Consider the following 25,692-nt stretch of genomic DNA (forward strand, 5'->3'; position numbering starts at 1 on the left):
AGGGGAGGCTGCAGAAAAGAATACAATAAAAGAAACTATTTAGAACATTTCTGGCTGTGAATGTTTAAACCATTATCTGTTAATTAATGCTAGTTCCTTTTTGAGTAAGCAACAGGACTCGTATAGTACATCTGCACACCTATATACTAGCTAGTTGTCTTTTAATCATTTGCCAGATTGTAGTTCCATGCTTCCACAGCAATCACATCTTACTGCTGTGGTCTGCTTAAAGCCAGACTTCTCATAAAGAGTTAGCATCTATAATCTTTATATAAAAACTACATACAGTGCAACTGAGTAGAATGTTTTTACACACACGTGTAAAAATGTGGTTTTATACTCATTTTTTTCAACCAATACAGAAGATGCTGTATGCATCAGCAGACAGGGAAAGAAAAAAAATATCCCCAACCAATGCTACAGATCAAGTTTTTCCTGCATCCTGAAAAGACTCAAAAATGTACTTAAAACCATTGAAAGATTTTCAAAGTGCAATTTGAATAAGCTGACTGGAATCGTGTTGTCAAATTCAAGCCCCATTTAAACACAGAAAGAAATCTTAAAAAAAATTATTCCAGAAAACAACTGAAGTGTAAGTTTCTTTGTCACGTTTGTTAAATTTAAGTGTCTTGATTTGACACTTTGTTTTCTATAAATACTCTCTTATTAAAAGCCATTAAAAAGAAAGATTTTGTTCAAGCCAAGACTTTTAGGATGGAGCTGGCCCCTGTGTTCTGAAGCTATTATTATCATCCTGAAATAAGTATTTTAACAGAGCTGGACAGGACAAGTCACTTCAGTGTTTTCCAAAACCTTCATTTTTCACATGAAGTTCAAATGGAAAGTCTTTTTTTCCCCCTCCATGTGTTTCATAGTAATAAAAATCTACTACATACTTTTTAGACTATCTGTGGTTTTGGTAGGTAGATTACTCATTGAGGTAATCATTAAGTAAAGCTTTTTGTTTTGGTAAAAGTCCTTACATTCTTTCATCATTCTCCTCATTAGCTCATGTTAACCAGCTCCTCCCCTTGCCCCCCCACTTGAATAGCACACCCAAATATAACTTCCACTGCTTCAAGGACAAAACACCTGCCATTTCCCACTTCACAAAGATAAGATTTTAAGTCTCAGCATGACCTCTGGCATGCATATATAAATCTAAAATTCACCCATCATTCTTTCATCAAAATACACACTTTCTAATTACAGAAAATTACCACAGAAGGACCATTACAGATGTACAAGAGAAATATGTCATGGTCCAAACAAGATTTCCATCTTCCACATAGTATTTTACTATCTTCTCCTTCTCTGACCCTCCCTCATCCACACACCTCCTTGAGTTTTATAAAGCCTGGTACCTTACATTTCACAAAACATCGTTCTAGTTGATCACATAAGTGATTTCAGTGGCTATCCAAGACAAAGTAATAAGCATCAAATTAACACAATTAGGAAAAAGGTGAGAGCAACATGTTTGTAAGCTTAAAAATACAAACTTTTACCTCAGTTGTAATGCTACTGGCAGTTGTATTTTAAGTATATCCAATTTTCCAGCAAAATGGTGTAAGCAAAAATCTTCAGTTAGCAAAGCAGAAACACTGCATGAACTGCAACTTCATCAACAAATTTCAGAACATCATTTCAGTGAGGCATGTGCTGTTAAAGAGAGCCCAGGTTTCTAAATTTCAAGGCAACTAGACTTTAAAATAAGTTCACTTTCATAGTTTAGAACCAGAACAAACCATGTCCAAACTACATATTCAAATTTTTATAAAAATTAAGGTTTAACATTTATTTTACATCTAGCTTTCCACATCCACGTGGGGACAAGGAATCAGAATGTACATAACTATAAGCAGTGCATAAGTGGTGCCAGTGCGAAGTCACAGATGCACAATAAAGTGATAGTACAAGACTAGAGAAAATGAAGCTATGGATGTTAAGAATGGAGACAAAAAAAAAAAAAATCAAACAAGGAAAAAACATGAAGGAAGAGGGCAGGAAAGAGGAGAGCCGGATGTTTAATAATGCCCTTGTTGCTGCAAAGATAAACTAATGGCACAAGACAGTGTTTCTTGTAGAACAAAAATCCAATAGCAATGAGTCTTTATTCACGTTTAGTCACCTGACATGAGGAAAGTGTCTGTTGCATTAAAATAGTCATCAATGTAAATGGCAGCATGGCTGAACAAGTCCTTTTCAATGGTAACGAACATCCCACATAGTAAAGTCACTTCAACACAGCCTCATGACAATTCCCACATCAAAACAGTACTTTATTTTATATTTTTTTGCCTCATCATTACTCCCACATTAAGATCTTCCAGCTGTCAAGTGTACAAGGTGAAGAAAAAGGTTCTCAGTCAGCAAACACAGGTGCATCAGGAAGTATCTCCACAATACACCACTTCAGATCTGCTGGGTCCCAAGTCCATCCTTGAACGCTGGGCTCCCAGCACCAAGTGTAGCACACTACTAAGGCTACACTACTATGTTAGCTTATTAATTCTGCATACATCAGGCCGAACAATGTGTCAACCTGCAACAGACTGAGCATTATAACTGAAAATGGCAAAAGATTCACTCTATTGAACTTTACATCATTATTTGATGTTAAACAATGAGGCAAATCCCAACAGTATATACAAAAACCAGCTTTGCTTTTACAAAAGATTTTGTTTCCCATATTGATTAATCCAGGCAGCTAACTCATTGGTTTATGCAACTTTATTGAAGAAAATAAATCAATTACTAGTAGAGCTATTAGTTGATCACTCATCCATTGACAACTTGCATCATTTATTCAGTGCTATATTAAACAGTGTTTTGGAAGACAGATTAACTAATAGCTCCAAGCCTCCTAACAAAATTTAAATGAATTACAAAAATGTTCTTAGACCCTATTTTGGAATACAAGGGATGTTTGACTTCCAATTTCCATTCTCTGTAAAACAAGAACTGGTCATTCCTTTATTGACATGCATAAGATACATCACATTTTCTGTTCTGCTGATGCTATAGATTCAGTACCAATTCTCCAGACACACCAGTTATGAGCAAAAGTATATAATAAAACCTCAGTTCTCTAACACTGGAAGGTTTGGAACAAGATGGATGTTGCTACAGCAATGTTACTTCTTTGATGGGAGAAAATTGAACATCCATCTCCCCTCCCCCCTTCAGGTGATATCTTCAGCATCTGTTAGAGCAGTGAGGAATGTTTGTTTTTAATCTCATAACCAAGTTAGAATGAAGACATTGGCCACATAATACACATGCTCCATTAAAAAAAATTCTGAATCTTGGGCAATTGTTCCTGTGTAACTACTTTACAGATTCTAAAAGCAGTTATTGTCCAAAGCTGGAAGAACTAAAGTCTTCTCAGATGAGCATGTGCATGAATGGAAGGAGGTAAACAAAAAAATAAAAAAAGATGAGGTCTGATAGGGGAGCAGCCGGATAAGAAAATCAAAAAAGGAACAGTAATTTAAAGTTTATTCCAGCTATAATGCAGGTTATTCTGACTTAAAGGTAGCATCACATGGCATACTTCTGAGTCCATTCCCGAGATATTCTGTTGTACCTGCAAACAAAACCAGTAATTGTTAGTGTCAGCATGAAAATGACAATTTCCTAAACAGTTAATTATTAAGTACCACTTTATCCCCATCTCCCTATTCTCTTCACACCAAGAGAAGTCTCTTTCTGTACTAAGATATACTTGAACTGAAAAAAATGAACAAATCCCTCCCTAGACTAACTAGGATATTCTCTAATTTATAAGAAACACTTCAAGACAAGCAGATCCGCTAGAAGTCTGTTATGAAAAACTACTGAAGGGGAAGGAACAGAGACCACCTGGGGTGGGAGAGGCAAGGGGAGCATTTTGTTTAAATATTGTCCTTAGGTAAAGATTAGAGTATCACATGCCATAAGTAAAGATTACTTGGTTAATAATATCATTGGATACAGAATGTCTATTTTCCCATTTTAGAGTAAAACTACCCTCTTTCCACATGAATGTACTGCTCAAACAATTTTAAAAAAGGATGTCAGAAGAATATTTAAGTACACTGCTTCCACAGGAATTGAGCTGACAATTAGTTTATACTTAACTCCATGCTTGTCAGTAAGAAGTTAATTTTCAACTACACAAGCAGAACATAATCCCCATACATTTTCCTAGTTTATACGTAGAAGACAGACACTGCTGAGTAATAAAAAGTTGAAATTTGGATTGCCTAAATTCACCCATGTTTATGCATAAGGTCTCACTACAGGGCACCACTTTTAACAAAACTCCGACAAAATCTGGGTAAATACTTACCAGAACAAGTTGACAAGCTGGCTCAAAACTTGGTAATTATTTCATACTATCTTTTTTTTTTTGGCCATGCAAGAGCAGTATCTGTGAGAAATAGTGACTAGCCAATACATTTCACACTAACCAGAGATCAAGCTGTTAAATATCGAAGTTCAGTAACTGGTACATCCACTATCTGTTAGTCAATCCAGTGCCTTAGAGCATGCAGCACCCAAGTGCTGACAAGTTTTCATTTTGTTAAATGCACCATAATGTGCAGATATTCTTACCCTACAGCATAGCGTATTTCTCTGTCCACTCTCTTGCTAACCTATTGTACCTAATTGGACAAGTATATTTAGCATTAATATATATAAAAAAAATATATAAACCAAACAAAGTCTACTTCATATGATTCTACCTGTGCAAAATGTTAAAAACACATAAGAAAAAAAAGTCGTTTCAACACAGATAGGAAAAAAGTTATGTAGCCTTTTTTTCAAGGGGACCACCAAAATTAAAGGCCAAGCCACTACCAAAAGAAAGCACCAAAATAACAAAGCTATCTTTTCCTCAATTCGAAGATCTAACTATATTCTATTTATGCATGGTAAGCAAAAAACTGGGCAATACATACTATAAAATACTGCCACACATGTGAGTGGCAGTATGTGAGAACCCACAATTTCAGATACTAAGCCCCTTTGTTTTTAAATTACACGCTACCAAGAATAGGTACTTCTTTGACATGCAAGTTCTCTGCATCCCAGATTTTCACAAAAGGCTCACTCAACACAATTGCTGTCTGACAATGCACTCTTAGAAAGTTTGTTAAAATATTAGTCTTACACAACTCTGTACTTACTTGTCTCTGTCTGTTTTATAGATACGTGCAATCTCTGGCACTAGTGGGTCATCTGGATTTGGATCACATAACAGTGAACAAATGGATAAGAGAACTGTAAAGAGAAAAAGAATTCTCAATAGCAAAACAGGAGCAACAATCTCAGAAACAATGGAGCACAGATCTTTGCATTAGCACAGTGTTGGCACAGGAGAGAACCTAAAAAGCCTTTTTGTGATATACAAATTTGTAACCTACTCTAAATAAGAAGCCCAGAATGACTTAAAAGTTTGTAAGAACTATTTGTTTCCTATTTCCCAATACTTACAGCTGTCAATAAGCACACATGAGAACAGCACTGTTGTCCCCTGCACTATGACGCAATGTAGCAGCCAACAAAAGCACATTATGTATTCTGATGACCGGCATATTCCGTGGTTTTAATCACTAAAACTAGAATTTCACGTATTCTGATGACCAGCATATTCCATGGTTTTAATCACTAAAACCAGAACTTCCTAACTAAAATTTTTTTTTTTAAAGTCAGACTGAATTCTTTCTCTGTTGTGTGTAAGATAGCAATACCCTGATCTGCACTGATAAAACTACATGTATATTGTAAAATAAAGGAGTAACGCTGTTGTAGGCAGCTATGAGGACTTCACCCTCTACTCTCACAACAGCTTTGAAAGAAAAACAATAGTGACAGCATTAAAATGTAGGGAACCACATTCAAATCACAAACCTACTCCTTGGACAGACAGGAATTACAAGTTCTATAGACAAAGGAGCACTTTGATGGATCTTTTGAAGGCACAGTGACCAGTGGCTTTGAGGCAAAACGAAATCTGATCATCACGAAAATACTTGAGAATTAACTGCTATTGACTATAGTAAAACGAGGAAAGCTACAAAGCTTCAACGGCAGCACAACATCCATTTTTTCCTGAAGTAGAATGAGTAAGCTCAGTTCATGAAGTAATGTAATGCAATGCCAGTGCACAGTGGCAGAAAGCAACATGTATCAATAACAGTTTGCTTTTATTCATCTACCACAGAGATATGCTAATATAACTCTTTGTGTAATTCTAGACAGACTCAGTCAAAAAACTATGCAGATTTCATTATTAAAAACTGACAAATTAATCTTAATTAATATGCAAGTGTGTATCTACATGGACAGCTGCAAACAAGCAGTTTCTCAGCCTTAGCTCAAATACACCACCACAGGCCTGTTTCAATCCAAATGCTGGCAAATTCCTCTGGGACCAAGCTAGTAAGCTCTGCTAAGAATACTGAAGCAAGTAAGTGGCCAGACAAGGCCTTAAACAACCACATAGCAGAAGGTGTGAGAAAAAACAAATATCCATTAAAAATGCAGTAAGATATCATTATCAAATTGGCAAAACACAGGCTAGAATGAGTAAGGGAAATCAAGAGACAGGTAAGAACTCAAGACAATCAAAGCTAAAAGCACATTATTCAACACGAGATGGAAACATTTCTCCTTCACGAAAGTTACCTTTAGAAATAGTTAAAGCAGGAGACCACTGTGATCTTAGAATATCAAGACAAATGCTGCCATTACTGTTAATATTTGGATGATAGATTCTTGTTGTAAATGCAACCTGCAACAAAAAAATAGAAAGAAAAAAGAAGAGTGTGTTTTGGTGTGTGACGACAATGACATCACCATTTCTTCTCAGTCAAGCTATTAGTCAACTGAATTTACTCTAAAAGAAAGGGATTAAGCAGTTAAACTGCATCAAATTCATGGAAATGCACCCAAGCTGCAACCTCTCAGTTTCCAATTCCATTTCAAACAGAGACAGGGCAAGTATGAGGCTGTATTTTAATCACAGGTGCCTACATCATGATGAAGACACTCAACAGAAGTGCCTGAACCACAGTAACACTGCTATCACAGAGCTGAAGAACTTCAAACATTGCCGTCACTCCAAGTGTGCACTTTCATATTGACTGAAAATTAGAAGACAATGCTAGCAGCTGATAAAGCTACCAAAAAAGCGTTATTTCGCAATTACCGCCAAATTCTAACAGATACCATCTTCACTAATTTTAGGCACTCAGCAAACTAATCCCTATCCATAGTGTCACATTTGTATAGACCAACCCAAACAGCTACACTGTAATACTTGACAGTCCCCTCAGCAAGAACTGTATTACAATAACACAAAGCTAATGAGTTTTCCTATCAATTAAGAAAATCAGAAATAAAACCAAACATCATTCCAAGACATTCAGAATTCACATATATGAATTTGCTCCTAAAAATACATGCTAACACACCCATTCTTGTGGTAGTCAGAGAGGGACCTAGCCATCTAATATACTGTAAGAATGTGTGAAAAGAAGTGAAAACTTGACAATATTACAACACAGATGCTGAAAGTTTCTGCCCTGCACTTGGTTCTTTAAAAAGCACTAATTTCACAAATGATAAAGCAATACTTACCTTAGGTGGTTTGAAAGGGTAGTCTGTAGGAAAGTGAATTGTCAAGAAGAATACACCACCCTGATATGGACTGTCATTCTGTCAAAGCAAACAAATAATTCTCTTATTATCATCTTTAGGACACTGAAGATGTTGTTTTTAAACAAATAAAAGGAGAGGAAATTTGTTTAAACAACAGAACTGTTTAATCCACCAATACAAGAGAGATGTAATTAACATTCAATTACTACTTCCTAAGGTAAGCAATACAGAACACATACAGGTCAGTTTCTGTATGGACCTCTCCAAGCTAATGCTTCATAGAAAACAGCTTCTCTGATAATCCACTCAGGACAACTTGGCAAAAGCATCCAAATGCCTCTGACACAGCTCCAAGAAGTAGTGTTAACAGAGCTGGGGTTCTGTCAGGTTCAAAAACCTCAAGTTCTGTGTTTGGAGCTTATTTGTTACAACCACCCAAGTTGACAGTGGTCATGGACAGCTCTAAGGGCCTCCCATTCCCTCCTAAATTCTGTCCTTGGTTTAGGCGTTGCTCAGCCCTGCAGAAAGCCTATAAATACAGAGCTAACTCCTTGTTCCTTGGGAAAAAACAAAACAAAACAAAAAACTCCCCCAAAAAACCACCACCAAAAAATCTCAACAAAAACAAAACACCCCACCCCCAAAGAAGAAAACCCATAAAGATTAAAGTGAATTCTTCCTCCCTTTCTGTATTAGAAATTCACTGTAATCTACTATGGAAGAGTATTTTACATTTCCCTACTCCAAGTAAACAATTATGGGGATAATACGTTCAGGCATTAACTATTAGCAGTAAATCAACATGTGGAAGTAAAAAAGCTGATAGTAAGCAGAGAATAAACAGAGTGACTAAATTACTAAGTCAACTTAATGACAAAGTTACTAGTTATGAGAACAAAGTTGTAAGAAGTTTTTACTTGAAACTACAACTAAATTTCTGAAAAAGAGCTAACAATTTCATTGTTTAACCTGAAGACTACAATGCTTTTAATTCCAGATTCAGGGCTAGGGAAAATGAATTAGAGACACACAGAGCACACTCCTGAATTATTTGTAAATTGAATTTTCATATTAATTGCAAGAACATTTCACCAATGTGAGGAAATAACTACATCTTTCTTAGTTAAATACTAGAAAATGGAATCCTGCAACACAAGGGACAAAAACCTGAAAACATGTAGTTTATACCCTAAGCAGTCTCTGCTGAAAACCTAGCAATCAAGATATAATCTCTTGCATTTGGTCAACAGATACTATGTGAGGCCTCGAGGAGCCAGAAAGCAACCGTTTTACTGCACATATTCTGGGGGATACATTTTAGCAATTACAGAAACCCCTCTTAGAATGTGTTAAACCAATGCAAGCTCTCTTACATCTAAGAAAATCACAGCCTGTATAATACCCTATTGCAGAGGCAGAAGGCCAGATGACTGGTTCTACAGTACTCATCTGTTACTAAAGGCACTAAGCAACACCACAGGAGCACTAGAACTACTAACACCACACTTCTGTCAGGATACTGCCCGATCTTGAAACAGGAAAGCAGACCTTTTGGCACCACAAAAACCATATGGCAAAAAAGGAGCTGTACATTATTAAACCAGAAAGGGAAGCTAAGAATAATAATCCCAATTTAAAATCAATTCATGTTTAATACCTTATGACCACGCAGACACCAGTCGCATAATATCATACTCAGTATAGTGCAGAACATTCCTTGCCATTTAAGCATGAATATAGCAATTAAACAATTTTATCTTTTTGAGGCGCCTAGTTACAATCAATGAGGACCAGGGACTTTGGAATGGACAGCCGTTTTTCCAGTCAGGTGAACCTCTAATAAGCACATTTTCCATAGCGATCTCCTAAAACCGCACTTGTAGCTATATATAAAGTCAGGGCAATTCAGCATCACTGATATTTAATTCCTACTCTGTAGCATCACCAGAAGCATCACATTGTGGCTGCAGGTCTCCTGGCATCCAGTATTTGTCATCTTAAGTTACAGAAGGCTGTTTTCTAAATATAGATAACCAGCCCTGAGAACTCCAGATGTCAAGTGTTTGCCCGTTAGGTTTTCAGTAAAGGCAAACATTTGCCGCCTTTATTCTAACAAGGAAAAAGTCACATTCAGGTTTCAGATGCTTACTGAACATTTAACACAAATTTTTTTCCTCCAGTCATAACTGGAGCCACACATTTCAGTGACTTTTTCCCTTCTATTCTTAGAACTATTCAAGATCTCAGTACATGACAACAGACCAAACAAGGATTCCCTGTTCCATTCTAAGATCCACACAAAAGCATCCCAAATAATTCCTGACACTGGGACCAGCTCCTAGTACAAAGTTCATGCTAGATTCAAACTTTAGAAAAAGTTAAATGCAAATGAAGTTTCTAGATATTAAGTGGTAATGCCTAACATTGCTCTAGAGATCATTTCAGCTGAAATACAAGTCCTCATAAAACATTCTAGCAATAAAATAATCATCAGCAGCCTGATTTTTTCCCCCTCCTTCATTTTCTGTTACTGTAAGGAGTAACTCTAGAACTAAAGCCTGATAAGGGGAGTTAAAAAAAAGTAGAACAAAAACCCCCAGTCTCCTCCTGAATAAGAACTACCAGTTTAATATTACATCACAAGAATTAGGATACTTACAGGTCCCATAATTGTGGCTTGCCAATGAAACACTACAAAAGAAAAACTCCGCATTATTATCTATGCATAATATGCTTTGAGTTAGCAGAGTAGAACACAAAACTTAAGGTTACTTACTGTCATCTCCAACGGGACCTGCTGAACACTGTGCTGGAGGATCACGGGCTAGGTCACTAAGTTCCTTTAGGAAAAACAAACAAAACTGTTCAGAGAAGGAACACTAATGAACTCTGTCTTTTTCACTTTATGTCCAGCAAAAACCTTTAATAGTTTTTCCATATACAAACACAGAAGAATGTGCAATAACAGCCATTAGAACAACTAGATCAGTACCAAAACTGTCTTTATAAAAGACAATGAACACCAAAACTAGCCATGAAGGTTAACAGCTACAATGACTATGCTTTTCCAAATAAATATCACTACTGTAAAGACACCCCTACTGAAGAAGGGACAGAAAGGAGAGCGGGGGACACAGCCTGAAGTGGGCAAAGTCTAACCACTTTCTGATCAAGATTTTCAAGGATTCAGTCTTAGAGAGAAGCCTGAAGTGAGAAGAGAGAAAGCAATTGATGAGTCTTCATGAAACAGAAAGCACTATATGTGTAACATCTGATATTAAAAACCAGAACAGAAAGGAAAAAAAAAAACCTGACAAACTGACACAGAAACTCAGCCTCATTTTCCCCACTACCTCCAGCAGGGATATATCTTGCACAGACTGAAGTAGACAGGAAAATTAAAGAGGCTGACAAGTCTTAGAATCAGGCAAAATATCCGTATTTTTTAATTTTAAACTTCACATTTAAGACAAATATGCCTTTAAAATTCTGAATAACTGAGCTGCAGAAACAGTTCCCTCCCTCCCCATTACAGCGGGAATGAAAACAGAAACTTCAGATGGAGGATTCCTTGTGTAGTATCAAAGAAACTCAGCATTAATTTGTTTAAACACTCTGCAAGTTACTTGTTTGGACAGTGCCTTTAAAGTTATACTTTCAGTTGAAGTATGTAACAGATACCTTCCCTCTTCCCTGCTCTCTTTTGAATCTAAAAATGGCTTCAGGAGCTTCTATAAATCTGCACTTGTCAAGGCATCTAGAAATCATGAGGAAAGGGAAAACCTTCAGTCCCTCTCCCATATATCAACAGTTGCATGCAAGTTATTTTGCTACAAGTCTACACAAGCCATTAAGACAAGAACCTTCCATTACTTTTTCAGACATTTAAGAAACCCAGGCATACCTATTAAGCTGGAAACATGCATATTTGGACCAGACAGCTAACTGTTTTGCCTGGGAAGATCCTAATGTACATCCTTTAAGTTTCACGAATTCTGCACTTGATAAAAATGTAGTAAGCATAAGCCAACACAAAATGAGGAAAAAAAACCCTACGCTCCCTGTAACTTAAACACCTTGTTCTTTGGTAAGATGATAGCTCCTGCAAACACAGAGAGAGTAACACTACTTCAACATGTAGAAGTCCATATATTCAAAAAAAATCCCCCAGAACCCACACCAAAAACCACCCCCCTCAAAAACACCAAGAAAACTTAGTCCCATATTTCCCCTCCCTGCATATGCTAATTTTGATGAACTTTCCAATTAACCAGATTTCAGTTTTGCACTGGAATCAGACTGTTTTATAAAATGGAATTGTATCAGTTCTGATAAGCAATGGCACAATGAAGTTAATATTACTGTTTATTTCACTGCTGCTGTTATTTAGAAGCATGGGCAACAGCTCTTTCCAGATCATCACAGTAAATCCATTTAGAGTACATTTATCTACTCTCCCCAGTTATTATTGGGGGTCCCTGTGATAGACTTATTTCTGCCATGAAATATCACATATTAGGTCCATATGTTGCTCTGCACTCTCTAGAAAAATTTGCTAAGATGGATTTATATTATCGATATAAAGGCAAACAAGAAATGTAAAAGAACCTTCAGATAAAAAGCTTTTTAATTTTCAGTGTGGGTTGTTTTTTTTTTTTTCCATTTAACAAATACAGCAGGTTTCGTTAATCAGGCTTATTTCTCATCTAAATATATTTTCCAGCCTAAGAATAATCAATCATTTCCAAAATCTGAGAGGGAAAAAAAAAAAAAGATATTTTATCCCTTAAAATAAGCTGTAGCAATAGAATAAGCAGAAAGACACAAATATTACTATTTCAATGTAGTTGTGTAGTTATTACTGGGTTATTTGAATTAATTGGGGAAGATGATCAGATCCTACTTTTTTTTAAACTATCACAGGGACTAAGAATTATGAAAAGGCTCTTTATGCAGTTTATGAAAATTACAAAAATTAGTAGCATAAAGACAAGGACAAGAAAAGATCAGCATAAAGTGGAGTGTCACAGGTATGTACATTAGACTAGAAAGCTTTTCAAAAGGTACTACTACCTTCAGAGAAATAAGAAATCAGTACTCAAAAATAGTGTTTTAACATAGCAGGAAAATTAGAATATAACAATAATTCAACTAGGAAAAGTAAATAAGTAGGATTGCAAGTGTAAGACAAATATTAATAAGTTCTGGTGAAAAATTTGCGCAAAAAAACCCTTCAGTAAGAATAATTTACAAGCTGATACACACAAGTCTTACTATTCCAGTCTCGTGGTTTCAAAATACGTGTCCATATAGTTATGCATTTTAACCACTTGAACTGTTCTAGAGAACAAACAAGCACCTATTTTCATAAGCTAAAGGACTAAAGTTTTGTCTAGGCCAAAAAACTTCAGTAAAAAACCTAACTGTGCTAAACAAAGCAGTTCAAAATACCGGTAAGGTTAGGAACACACGGTAAACCACTCGGCTTTTCAACCACAGAGCAAATAATTTACCCACTGAATTCAGAAAGAAAAAAAGCTGAGGCGGCACACATGCTTGTATTTGCTTCTCTTAGGTACTATGGTCAGAACAGTAAAGTTTGGAGTAAAGCTGTTTGCTTCAGCAGAGTGTGAAGTGTCATGGAAGAACTTGGGCAAACATGAAACAAACACTGGCAAGCTTTGCCTGCTTACAGTAACACCAGACCCATTTTGTCTCCCTGTTAAGTGTGCGACACTTCACATGCACACAAAAGGAGTGAGGCTTTTTGCAACAAGGGAATGGAAAGTTCTCTGTGTAGCTTTAAAAAGTGCCTCCTGAAAGCTACAACTCTGCTGAATCCAACAGGCAAACTGGAATAACTGGAAACTAAACAAGCAGGGGCACATGGGCTGTGATATCTGGAGCGCAGTTGAAGCATTTCATTCAAGGAAAGGGAGGAGCTTTTTTTTTTTTTTTTTTTTAAAGCTTCCCACTCAGCAGCAGAAACACAAACTGACTGACCTTCCTTCTCAGCTTAACAATCTAGGGCAACTATTCTATAACAGGAAAATATTTAATCTGAAAAATATTTCTGACATCAAAACTAAGCTTCATCATTTCCATGAGTTGATTAAAAAAATAATTTTTAAGAAATCGGCTCATAATTATTCCCCTGCTTTCACCCATTTCTGACCAAGAAGGTAAAGACCATGTTAGGTTTCATTTTACAAAGCAGATTTTAACTAGTATTTTAGAATTTAAAAATGTTCCCAAGCATTGCTCTGTAAAATTTCTACATGTAAGGGCTTTATGCTTCTAATATTCCTTCTGCTGCAATACTATCACCAACTTCGTTTCTTTTTGTTCACATTCAGTTTCAGTAAAGTGCTTTCCTTTGTCACGAGGTACTAAGCTACATCCCAAACTTTCTTAAAAATCCCCAAAGTAGAACCCACATTTTTCTGGAATCAGCTGGTATAGTTTTTCACTTTACAGGTGGCTTAAGAAAAATATATAAATTTCCAAGAAGTAAATTCCAAAGACTTTACATAGAAACAACAAGCCAAATTTCAGAGTTCAGAGTGATGTGTTATATGCCTATCGGAAAGGATTAGTCTTGAATTACAACCGTGACTAGTAGTCTCTGGCACTGCCGGAGGCTTCCGGTGTAGCTCCAGCACATCACCATTTCTGTGTCCCAGTTTCCAAATATAAAGTTGTGATAGTTCCTACCTCTCCACAAGGATGATTAGTCACTTAGAATTTTACAGATTTAAACACTGTTTAAGGAGTAAGCGCCAATGCTACTGTTAGAGGACAACGGTAATGTAGCATATAGAAGCAGCAATACATGTACAATTTTACAACAGAGTTTTGGAAAACTGAGAGATAACTGGAAATACAGCATCACTACCTGTCACTGCAACAGACCAACCTGCTTTAAAACAAATTCAACACCATGGTCTTCTGCCAGTTTCACATTAAGACTGTAGCAAGACATAGTTTTACCGGTGAAACAGCCCCATTCTTAATCTTCTCTATTCTCTTTCTCTATAAATTCATCAAAAAGCTAACCAAAAAAATAAGCCATTTTTTTCAAGAAAAAAATTATTATAAAAGCTCATCTGCTTGTTTTGCACAAATATAATCATAACTAACATAGAAAATATGACTTATGCTTCAAGTGATGATCCAAAACATTGACATGCGAGTACGAATGCAGGACTACAACCCTATTATAGCCCACAAAAGTGTCTTTTTTTTTTTTTTTTAACAGAAAAGCTGCTAAAAACCCCTCAAACAACTCCTCTCTACCAGCTACTTAAGAGACTACAGAAATCATTTAAAGGATGAAGAAAATTTAAAGAATGACAAACGATACCTCATCCAAATATGCATGAGCAAGACAGTGAAGGAAAATACTTAAGGGAACTAGTTGCTTTTCTAACAGAAGTTTTCAGGTCTCAGCAAATTCACTAAGAAATGACAGCCTGATGTCTACCAAGCTGCCTTCTTGCAAGGTACCAAGTAGAGCAGCATCTGAGTCAGCTCCTTCTCTTCCCATTTGTCAGAATTCATACTCCCTGTGGCACTACTGCTACATTTTTCTAGTTTCAGCTGGAAATAGCCAGGGATTATTTTTAATGATAGTAGCAGCTGACTTAAATACAGAGTGACAGAAGATCACTCATTTTCCTCCACAGGCATAGACTCACAGTTAGATTTAATATTGGTTTGTAAAGTTTAATATTGGTTTATAACAAAATTATTTGTTAAAATTATATACTGCAGCTCTCTGGTTTGTAGTCAAGAAAGCATAATGGAAAAAATGGGGTTAATTTGCTTTAAGTTTCCAGACAATAACTCATTCTACCTTGGAGGGCATTAAAGGTGATATGCAGTTAAATCAGAAGTTTAAATTAAAAAAAAAAAAAAAAAGCAGAAGAAAAAAAGAACACTTAAGCCAAACAAAAATAAAAAAATCAACATTTATAAATTTGAGTGCTTGTCTAATGTTGTCTATGTCAAACAGGTTATTTCAAGCTCTAAGCATCCAAAAATTCATCACTGCATTAGTCTCACTCATTAGCTCACAGTTGAAAACAGCTTTAAAAAAGAAGGAAGGATTGGAAGCAGCTATAAAGGGAGGGGAAGAACATTTAAGCCTGTTTGAAGATTAAGAAGTGTCAACCAGCAAAGAACTACTGCCTCATCCCACACACCTGCATTTGCAACATTTGTTTCAGCATGAAAATTAATTACCCCTGGAAGCAGAAAATAACAGTTTGAAAGAACACTGAATGTGGATTTCCAAGCAGAATAAGAAAGCAATGGCACAATACACATCACAAGACAAGTGTAACCAGCAGAAAATTATCAGTTTCAAACAAGCTGGCCTTTTGGCTAACACTTAATAAATGGATAAAAACAACATATAATGAGAGTGCATAATACAGAAAGATGTAGGTTCCTGTCATTTAAAAAAAAGACATTAGAGCAGATATGCAGAGAAAACACATGAAGAGCAGTCACAGAAAACAGCCAGGGCTGAAGAACACAGAATAGTTTTTCAAGAAACCCAAAACATGAGCAGGAATGTAACAGTTGTGATTGTCCCCATCCTGATTATTCTGCTTGTTTTATTTTTCATGGTTCTCCTTTCTCAAGCCTACAGTACTAAATTTTTCAGGCTACACACTGCATATTGTTTGTACAATGTCTAGCAACAATATCATAATGGTATATTAAGAGACAAACATAGAAACATTCATGTTTTAAGCCTTGCATTTAAGAAAGGAAATGCCAGACTGCTGTGCAACTGTAATTAAGTCACTTTGTGTGCTTGGACTGTGATACAAACTACTCGAATGACTACACGCTATCTTTTCGAAGAACCCACCTTTCAGTACACGTCCTTTGTGAATGAGACTATTGTCTACAGCTCTTCTCATCTGTTCCGAAATTTGGAAGGTGTACAACTTAGGTAATGGTTTTCAGCAGATTTCAGAGTAACTGCAGCTAAAATGGCTCTCTATTGTATTCCAACCTTTCACAGAGTTCACTGCTATAGCTGGACAGATCCAACTGGAAAAAGAGCTCAGTTACGAAATTTGCTTTCTTGGTCACTCACTAAAGACATTCAGAACAAACTTAGAAAAAAGGTGACAACTACACACCTATAGTTGTGCTTTGAACTCAAAGGTATGGCTTGTTCCCCCCAAAGTAATCAAAACCCACAGCAGCTGTCTTACTGAAGATGAAGAAAATCTGACTGCTTTACACACATCAGTTCTAAGGTATTGTAACAATTACCATTCCCCGAAAATAACAGAGCTATTAAAACACATATGCTTAGTGTAGGATGAGGGCCATGCACATTGACTAACGTACGTTGAAGGCTAAAGTGTGAAGTGAAGCACTGGTTAACTACCCATCTATTCAATGATAACTGGGTATTTTAATTCTGGCATTTCCAAGCTTTTAAGTATCGGATCCTGAAACTTAGCATACTTTTCATTTGGAGGTTTTTCCTGGAAAAACCACACTGATCTTTGGTTCTGTAACCCAGGACTATAATGCAGCCCTCAGAGAAACTAACTGGTGTAAATGGGCCAAAAGAGAAGCAGCAATATGCACCTAGCTAAATGAAATGGAATGACCAGAAAAACAAAGGGACAGATTAAATTTGATACAGACAAATGTGAAGTGATGCACTTGGAAAGAAGTTTATATTCAAAGGAAGGCACTCTGGCCTAATGGCTACCACTCAGGAATGAGATTTTGGCATTGTGATAGACAATTTCACACAAATGCAAGCTTAACACTCATTAGATGCTGGGGTTTGGCAGCATTACACGAGAGCCTTCCAACACGCTGCCTCGCAGCTTGTCACTGACACAGTAACATTACAGCAGAACCTCAGCCACCAGCATTTGACACATCAACCAGAAGCAGCACCTGTATGCGCAGTGCTCTGGACTTGATGTGATCGAGGCCTCCTAGAGTATGCTAAGCCTACAGAAACACCAACTTTGGGGACTGGTAGCGTATGGGACAAGTTTTTGTAGAGAACGCAAGCAGTCTTAATTGGGCACTTAACCTCAAAAGTCTGCACTTTCTGAATAAAGGTACAAGAATTCTCTATGTTCTCAAGGAAATGTATGGAAAGAAGGGCCATATACCAGAAAGTTATAAAATTAATATTCTAACAAATAACACATCTGTAATCAGTGTGGCGAATTCATTGTCTAGATGAATTCCAGAATAATATATTGGACTACAATTATTTAACATAATGAACTCTGCAAGTCAGCTCTGCTTTTAAAAAGCTGTCTTGACTTTTACCAGTCTGTGTTTTGTATGAATCCAAAGATGCATGTGAAAGCTATTGCAATATACTGTATAGGTATAGTCTATGAACACAACTATGTGGGGATGATTACACTAGCCTATCTACAGCTGTACAATTACCCTACCATATTATGCTATTCTGTATAACTACCCTTCATAATGGTTCTCTTTTGAACAGCTAGTGGTAGAGATGCAAAACTAAGGGTCTGTCTATAAGATTAGGTACAGTTACACACAAAATCAGTTCACACTGAGCCAACAGAGTGTAAAAAAAAAAAAAAAAAAAACCATCAAAAACTGTTTCTGGAGTGCAGCTGCTCTTACAGCTTAATTCCAGCTCAGCTATCTAGAGGACACTGATGTCCACAAGGGTCTTTAAAAGGCTAAAAAAAAAAAAAAAAAAAAAAAAGAAAAAAAAAAAGAAGGAAAAATTATTAAAAACTGTATTTATGAGCAGACTGCAACCTGACTTAGGGGAATGAAAGAGGGCCATTGCTCATCTGGCAAATTGTCATTCAGGAGATTCTCCTATATTATTCAGGGCAAGAAAAAATTAAAACTAAGGCTAAAAGGACAAACAAAGTTTGCAGTTATCCGATTTAGAGAATTATCTGGCATTATTACTCAACTAGGCCAGCAAAGGTTGGGAAATATTGCCTTAAAGCAGGACACTCATATTTACGAGAAACCAAAAAGAGCTCTTGGAAGAGCTCACAGAAGTGATGAGCACCTGGCCAACCTAACTCCAGGTTACAGAGAAACCTCACTATGAAGTTAACTGAGAACTTAACCCAGTCCTCATGCCCTCCATCAGGAAGACCAAAAGCACTTCAGCATCTGCACTAAGTTCAGCTTGCAACTCTGGTGTCCAGATGCTTGTGGAAAGGATTAAACATTTGTCTCCTCCTTTTTTTACCAGGCCCTAACATTTGCAAAGCAGTCCGCAATCCTCCCATCTTGCTTTCTTAAAACCAGAATAAAAAAACATCACAATGACACTGGAAAAAAACTGCAGGAGATCTTGAAGATGTCTATCGTATCACACATCTCAAAGGGATGAGGTTCAGAACAAAGGCTTCCTTTACACAAAATTTTAATACTGAAGTTTACTTAAGAAGGCTCTGAACAATGTTTAAACAAAATAAAAAAAATCCCCTCTATCTATTTAGCTTTTAGTCCTGAATCCTGCAATGCTCTATTTGGCTCATTTTTCAGTATTAAACCGTGTCTACATCCAAGTGTTTTATGAAGAGTAACCAAAGGCATAAACACCATTTTAAACTTGTGAATGTTAACTTTAACTAATTTTTCTTTTCTTTTTTTTTTTTTGCAAGGCTTCCGCAACACAACCTACCACATTTAATGCATCAGATCAGTGCCCCATAAAAAGCCCACTGAAGAGAAAGTTTTGTTTAAAAAAAGCTCCTGTACTTTCCATTTAGAGTTTGAGGCATTAAATTTAGATTCAGGAAGTTTACAAAACTGTCCAGCATGTGCAACTCAGTTTAAGACTCTTCTGATAAAGCAAACTTGACAAAAAGCAACTGCATATAAAAATGCACTACTGACTGCAATCATATATATATCCTCACTGCTCCTTTCACTTCTTACCCCAATTTTCTTGCATATTTGCATATTATATGGCAGATTACTACATCACATCAGTCCCAGCAGAAAATGTGTGCCTGTAACTCAGCTTTTTCAATGTAAGCTATGGTGTCTTAGCCTCAACTAACAACAGAAGTCAGCTTATACTGAGATATCAGACCTAATGCTGAAGTGCAGACCACACGTTCCCATCCACCAGCTCTGATGCACAGGGGAGGGACCTATACAAAAACACAGGGCAGACAGTTAAAGTAGCAAAACCTTAATTTTTGCAACAGAAAGATTTATCGCAGATCGCATATCAATGCCCTAATCTGAGTTACACAAAAGCTCTACCTTTTTCCACTCCTCCTTACCAGCTGTCACTTGACATCTCAGACAAGGTTAAGAACCTCCATCCCCTCTCTCCTTTAACAGTTCAACCCCATGGATGCACAGAAAACATCCGTGGGCAGGGGATGATGCCAGGCTAGACATGGCCTCCACAAGGAACAGAGATGCCTTTGGCAAGAGGCAGTTTATTGGTCTGTATTCAACAGCTGCTACTTACAGCTGTTTACATCTTTCCCCCCTCCTTTACCCATTAACGTGAGCGCAAAGAAGGGCATTAGTGGTTCAGAGCTGGTTACAGACTGGGGAGGTGGTTGAAGGGAGCTCATTCTGTGGAGATCTACATCAGCTCTTCTGTAGAAGAAACTCACACAGGGAATAATAGCAAAAGCATTGGCTTACTTTCAAAAACAGATCTTTAAAAGCTGGAATGATTGTAAAGAAAATGTTGGCTGGACGTCCTTTTTACGCTGTACATTATCCCACCCAAACCCTTAACATACTGGAGAACTCCCATTTTTAAGGTATGCAAGAAGTGCCCATCTAATGGAATATTGATCTCTGAAGTTCTGTAAATTACTTAAGTGAGATTACTATCCCCCTCTCCCCCCATTCCAATGCACACATTTAAAGATCTATGCTGACTGGGAACTTGTTTCACAAGCACAATGCCCAGTTAACAGGAGAAATCTTTAAGTTACCACAGTCCAGACTTTCTAGTTAAGGAAGCATCAATCTTCCTTTCTCAAAAAATGACTGGTTCTTAAAACATGTCCAAGACCTTAATAGTAAATGCCAGACTTGAATATGGGTATCAAACCTACCTAATTAAGAAGCATGATTTCCATTTTAGTGATACTTGTTTCATAGTATGTCACTTCTGACTATTCAGATAAACTAAACCTTAAACAGAATTTAAGTGATGACAGCTTTCGTCTGATGCTGAATAATTTTATTCTGACTTAAAAAACACTGAAGTTCTTTGATACTAGTGCTTCCCAAACTCCATTACTGAAATCTCATGATTTGAAAATCAACCACCGCCTTCTGGCTCAACATGACCCTTCTAACCACTGAGTGCCATAGCTGCACACTGCATTATCTCCTTGAGGCAGGACCTAGTCTACCCCTGGATACTCAAAATAGTTAAGGTGAATTAACCAAAATAAAAAAGGTAATTCAACACAGACAGAGAACATTCACAAAGGTTTAAAGCATTTTAACTAAACTTACATTAACTGCATTTCATTAGCTAGTTAATCTTAACTTTCTGAGCCCTTAAACAGACAAATCCAGACTTATTTCTGGACATTCATTCAAAGCATAAGATCAATCAAGTAGCTTCAAGTTATTTAACTATTTTGAGTAAGCCTAGCAAACTAAATCCAAGACTGCCTGCAAAAACAAAGTATTGTAGGTTTCATCCAGAGAAGAAAACTTAATTCCAAACAGCTTTTTCTAGTTAAGCCTTTTTTTTTTTTTTTTCCAAATTTCACACTAAGTTCAAAAGAAAAGAGTAGCAGTTTAAAACAAAAGTAATAAGCAGGCTTTATAACCCTCTAACTGAATCACCTCTACAAAAGCTACATCTTTGGTTAAACTAATGCAGATTTCCATGCTGCGTTCATTGCTCCATATTACATCCAATCTCTGAAAAATATTATGGATGCCTCCAGGGTTAGTAGCGGTTCTTACTATGAGCATCTGGAGAAGGGGGGTTAAAGTTGCAATTAATTATACATCTAGGAATAGTGCTGGAGGCTATAGCCTTGAGGAAAATAGTTATTTAGTCTCCACTCCAACACTGTCAATGGAAGCCTTCTATCTGTACTTAAGTAGCGATAAATGGTTTTGCCACCTTCAGCCTTTAGCTTCCAGGATGCCAACTTCACTTAAGATTTTCTAATAAAATACCCCGACATAACGATGCTGACTTGTGCTATGCTTAACCGAATGGACATAAAACACAGCAAGCACAAGTTTTCTTAAGGATTTCACAGACGAGATATTTCATGCATACATCTCCCATATTAATTCTATTTTTAGCCTATCAAGATCACCGCTTAGGTCTTTTATACTACCTCACTTTAATGGATGCATACAGCAGTGATGAAATGGATGTGTATCAATGCTGTAACGTTCCCAAGTTTTCTCAATTTTATGCATTCCCAATTCCCTACTCCTACATAAATGTTTCCCTACTACCAGATCATCATCACTTGAACTGGAAGCGCCAACATGCTGCAGCAATTATAGGATGTGCTTTTAGCAGATACCACTCAACACTTCAGACCAACACAATGTGCCACCAGCATGTATCAAGCATTTAGATACAAGCTCATAAATCAATGTGAGTTTGTTGGAAATCGGGAAAAAAAAAGAATTTGGGGGGCAAATTTCATCCTCAGGAAAGAAAACGGTTAAAATTAAGATGTAGGTTCACATTATTCCACAGCAAAAGCACTTGCCTGTTATAACAAAACTGCCACTCTTGTGCAAAGCAAGCCATATCAATAAAAGCAGAGTTTTGCCAATCGAATGCAGGCTACCCTCAGGGCAGATGGCACAGATGCGATGAGCTCCAGCATAACATAATCTTTCTGCGACTGGCTACGTACCTGAGAACTACTTCAGTTTGAAGAGCGCTTTATAAAGGCTGTTCCAGAAGTAGATAACCCAACACACAACACATGAATACTCTTGTGCTTTCACTTCCAAGCCAAAAGTAGAATTTGCCAGTTATGCTTTAAGTAGGGGGTTGTTGTATTTTGAATGTGTAACATACTTCAGATTAAATTTACACACACTAACACAGTCTGAAAGTCTGATTTACCCAATAAAGAATTTTATTTTGCTTGATACATCAAGTCCACAAAGAGGGAGGCAGCCAAACAGACTGAAAATACCTTCGCTGGTGCATTTGGGACGTCATCTGCTGCAGGAGACAATGAATTCTAGTCCTCACAGGTAATACCACAAGTCAGACTAAATCAGCTATGTGTGATTACAATGTTCTGAGGTCCTGGTCTCTCTTTAGCCTGTTCTGATCGAGTGCCAACTATGTACTACAAGGAAGCAGAGAGTTTCAAGGTCTGATCTGTGACCTTACGATTGGAAGACAGGGGAGCCCAGCTCACTAGTGACAGAGTGCCATTCTCTGGCTTTACTGGTTGGCAAGATTAAAAATCTAAATTCACAACCACCTTGTTACAAAATTGGCCCTGCTATTTTTTTATTTCAGCCTCAACCCCAGTCAACATTCATATCAGAAACCATGCTTGGGAAGAAAGCAACTTGCAAGCAATGGTTTCAGTCTAGCAAAACATCACTTTCCAGGTTGGCAAATACAAAATCAAAACTGTAAACCCTATGTGAATTTGGAAGTGTATCATCTTGTAGCGTGGAATGATTAAATATAGCACCTTCAAAAAACCGACCAAACCCAACCAAAAAACCCAAACAAAACCAAACAAACAAAAAAAGAACCCTAACCCAACCATCTCACCAATCCTAAACTCTAGCACTGTGTAAAGGAAGAAGCCTGCTACTACACAGTGCAGTAGAGCATAAGGACCAATACAGGACAAGAGGCTGCACACAACCGGCCCAAACCTTCAAGTCAAAGAGATGACTTATTGATTCAAGAGTCACACTGACTCGCTTCAAGGTTTTGACCACCAGATTACTATGTAAAGTGGGAGCTTGCCTTGGTTTATATTTGACAATAAATTCTTACCTGCAGCGCCTGAACGTGTTTCATAAGCATGAGCTGATGACAAAGCATACCAGGGAGTATCCTAGCTGTGTTTCAACTCAAATGATATCATCCACTAATACAGGGGAACAAGTTCTGATGGCAGATTCAAAAGGAATTGTTTTGAAATTCTTGTGAGAGCATAGCTGTAATTCAAAGACAATCCATTTAGCTAGCACTAATCCAGAACAGATTTAAAATTTTCAGGGATAACAGAACTATCCTTTCACTAATAAATTATAAATAACCTCACTTTGACGAAAATACACCCACAAGCACTGCCAAAGAGATGTGAAATTACCGTAAGACTAATAGGTGGCAAACTTTATACACCATCTATAAAAGGTGTTTTGTGCCCCAAAGTTTAGTTCACCGATTTCAGGACACGCTGACTTTCTGCCATCTTGCCAGGCTACGAGATGACCAAGAAACTCCTCTCAGCTCTTGAAATACGTAAATGCTCCACGTAGCTCGTGTAGGAGCACAGATCAACAGCGACTTCCCGGTAACGCCACTGCGCTCCCATCGCGTTTGCAATTACATCCCAGCAATTCCCAAACCCGAAGCGCTGCCGCCGAGAAACCCTGAAGCAGCCCAAGCGCAACCTCAGGTCAGGAGCCTTCCTCCCTGCTAAAGGTTTTTTAAAAAAAAAGCCTCAAAAAAAAAAAAAAACCCAAACCCCACCAAACAACAAAACCCAAACCACCAACTAACAAACCAAAAAAACTTCCATCACCTCGGCATTTTTTCCGAGTTAGCCGCGAAGTTACTCCACCCGGCTTCGATTGTGCAACGGGGAGGCGGCGGCGCGGTGCGCGCTCCCGCCCGGCGCGGGGGGCGAGGCGAGGCGGCAGGCAGGCAGGCGAGGCGATCCCCGGGCGGCGGGAGGGCCGAGCCGGCCCCGGGGTAGAGGGCGGGTGGAACGCGAGGAGAGGATGGCACCGCGGCAGCTGCTCCGGAGTCGACGGGAGCGCGGACGTGCGTGTGTGTGTGTGTCATGTTATTGCAGAAAGCGAGAGATCCCGGAAAGAGCCCGAACTAGGCGAACCCGCCGCCATCTTACAATGCGGGAAAGAAGTTGCACGCCAGAGGGAAGAGACCGGCCCGAGAGGCCGGTTGCCTGCCCCGGAGAGGGCCGCGATCGCACCGAAAGCCCCTCTGCCGCACACGGACCGGCACCATCCGGGCCGGCCGGCGGCGGAGGGGCAGCGGCGGCGACGCCACCGCCGCGGCGGGGCGGCTCCGGGTTGCGCTGACATTTGAGCGTCCCCGGGAGCTGCCGCTCCCCGCCCGCGGGACCGGCGCCGCCCGCGCCCCGGCCCCAACCGAACCACCCCGCCGCCCTCCGGGGCCGTGGCCGACCTCCGAGGTCCCGGGCCTAGGCCCGAAGAGAGCGGCCTCACCGCCCCAGCCGGGCCGCGGCCTCGCCGGAAGGAGCCGGCCGCTGCCCGGCCTCGCTCCGCCGGCCTCCCGCCTACCCCTTCCCCCCCCCCCCCCAGCCGAGCCCGGCTAGCGCACCCCCGGACCCCTACCCCTCTCCTCCCGGGGCGGGGGTGAAGGGGAGGGGGGGAGGAAAAAACAAAAATAAAAATAAAAAGAGACCGAAGTAGGGAAGGCGGGGGAGGGGGGGAGAGCGGGGGGCAGGCGGAGGAGGAGCCGCGGCGCTCACCTTGTTGATGCGTTTCAGCGCCATTGTGTGCGAGTGCCGCCGCCGCCGGGCCCGTCTGTGCGCCGCGGTGACTCCGCGCTCCGCTCGCGCCGAGGGGGGGCCGGGAGGGAGGGAGCAAGCGAGGAGGAGGAGGAGGAGGAGGAGGGGGAGGAAGGCGGAGAGGGGGGAGGGGGCAGCCGCGCTTCTCCTTCCTCCGGAAACAGCCGAGGGGGGCGCCCGACCGGAGCGCGGCGGCCGCCCAAAGTCCTGCCTGCCTGCCTGCGGGCAGCTAGGCCGTGCGCCGGGGAAGCTGCCGGGAGGAGAGCTCCGCCCGCCCGGCCCGCCCGCCGCGCTGCTCCGCCACCTCCCG

At 39.1% G+C, this 25,692-nt stretch overlaps 1 protein-coding gene across 4 annotated transcripts; it reads right to left on the bottom strand.

The window, feature by feature from the left end:
- Positions 1-2,095: 2,095 nt before the first annotated feature.
- Positions 2,096-25,692, bottom strand: UBE2D3 (ubiquitin conjugating enzyme E2 D3). 4 transcript variants are annotated; one of them, XM_030014879.2, is made up of 8 exons: positions 24,411-24,517; positions 10,427-10,490; positions 10,310-10,341; positions 7,630-7,707; positions 6,676-6,781; positions 5,175-5,268; positions 4,600-4,649; positions 2,096-3,589 (listed from the first exon to the last, which is right to left on the bottom strand). In XM_030014879.2, coding segments are annotated over exons 2-7 (360 nt in total). In that variant the 5' UTR covers positions 10,428-10,490; positions 24,411-24,517; the 3' UTR covers positions 2,096-3,589; position 4,600. The 4 variants fall into 4 exon arrangements, with proteins under 4 accessions (XP_029870739.1, XP_040979666.1, XP_040979661.1 ...); XM_041123732.1 differs by lacking the exon at positions 24,411-24,517 and adding an exon at positions 23,657-23,701; XM_041123727.1 differs by lacking the exon at positions 24,411-24,517 and adding an exon at positions 14,567-14,647.

The sequence above is a fragment of the Aquila chrysaetos genome, chromosome 1 (assembly GCF_900496995.4).
Source record: "Aquila chrysaetos chrysaetos chromosome 1, bAquChr1.4, whole genome shotgun sequence".
NCBI classification, from domain to species: domain Eukaryota; kingdom Metazoa; phylum Chordata; class Aves; order Accipitriformes; family Accipitridae; genus Aquila; species Aquila chrysaetos.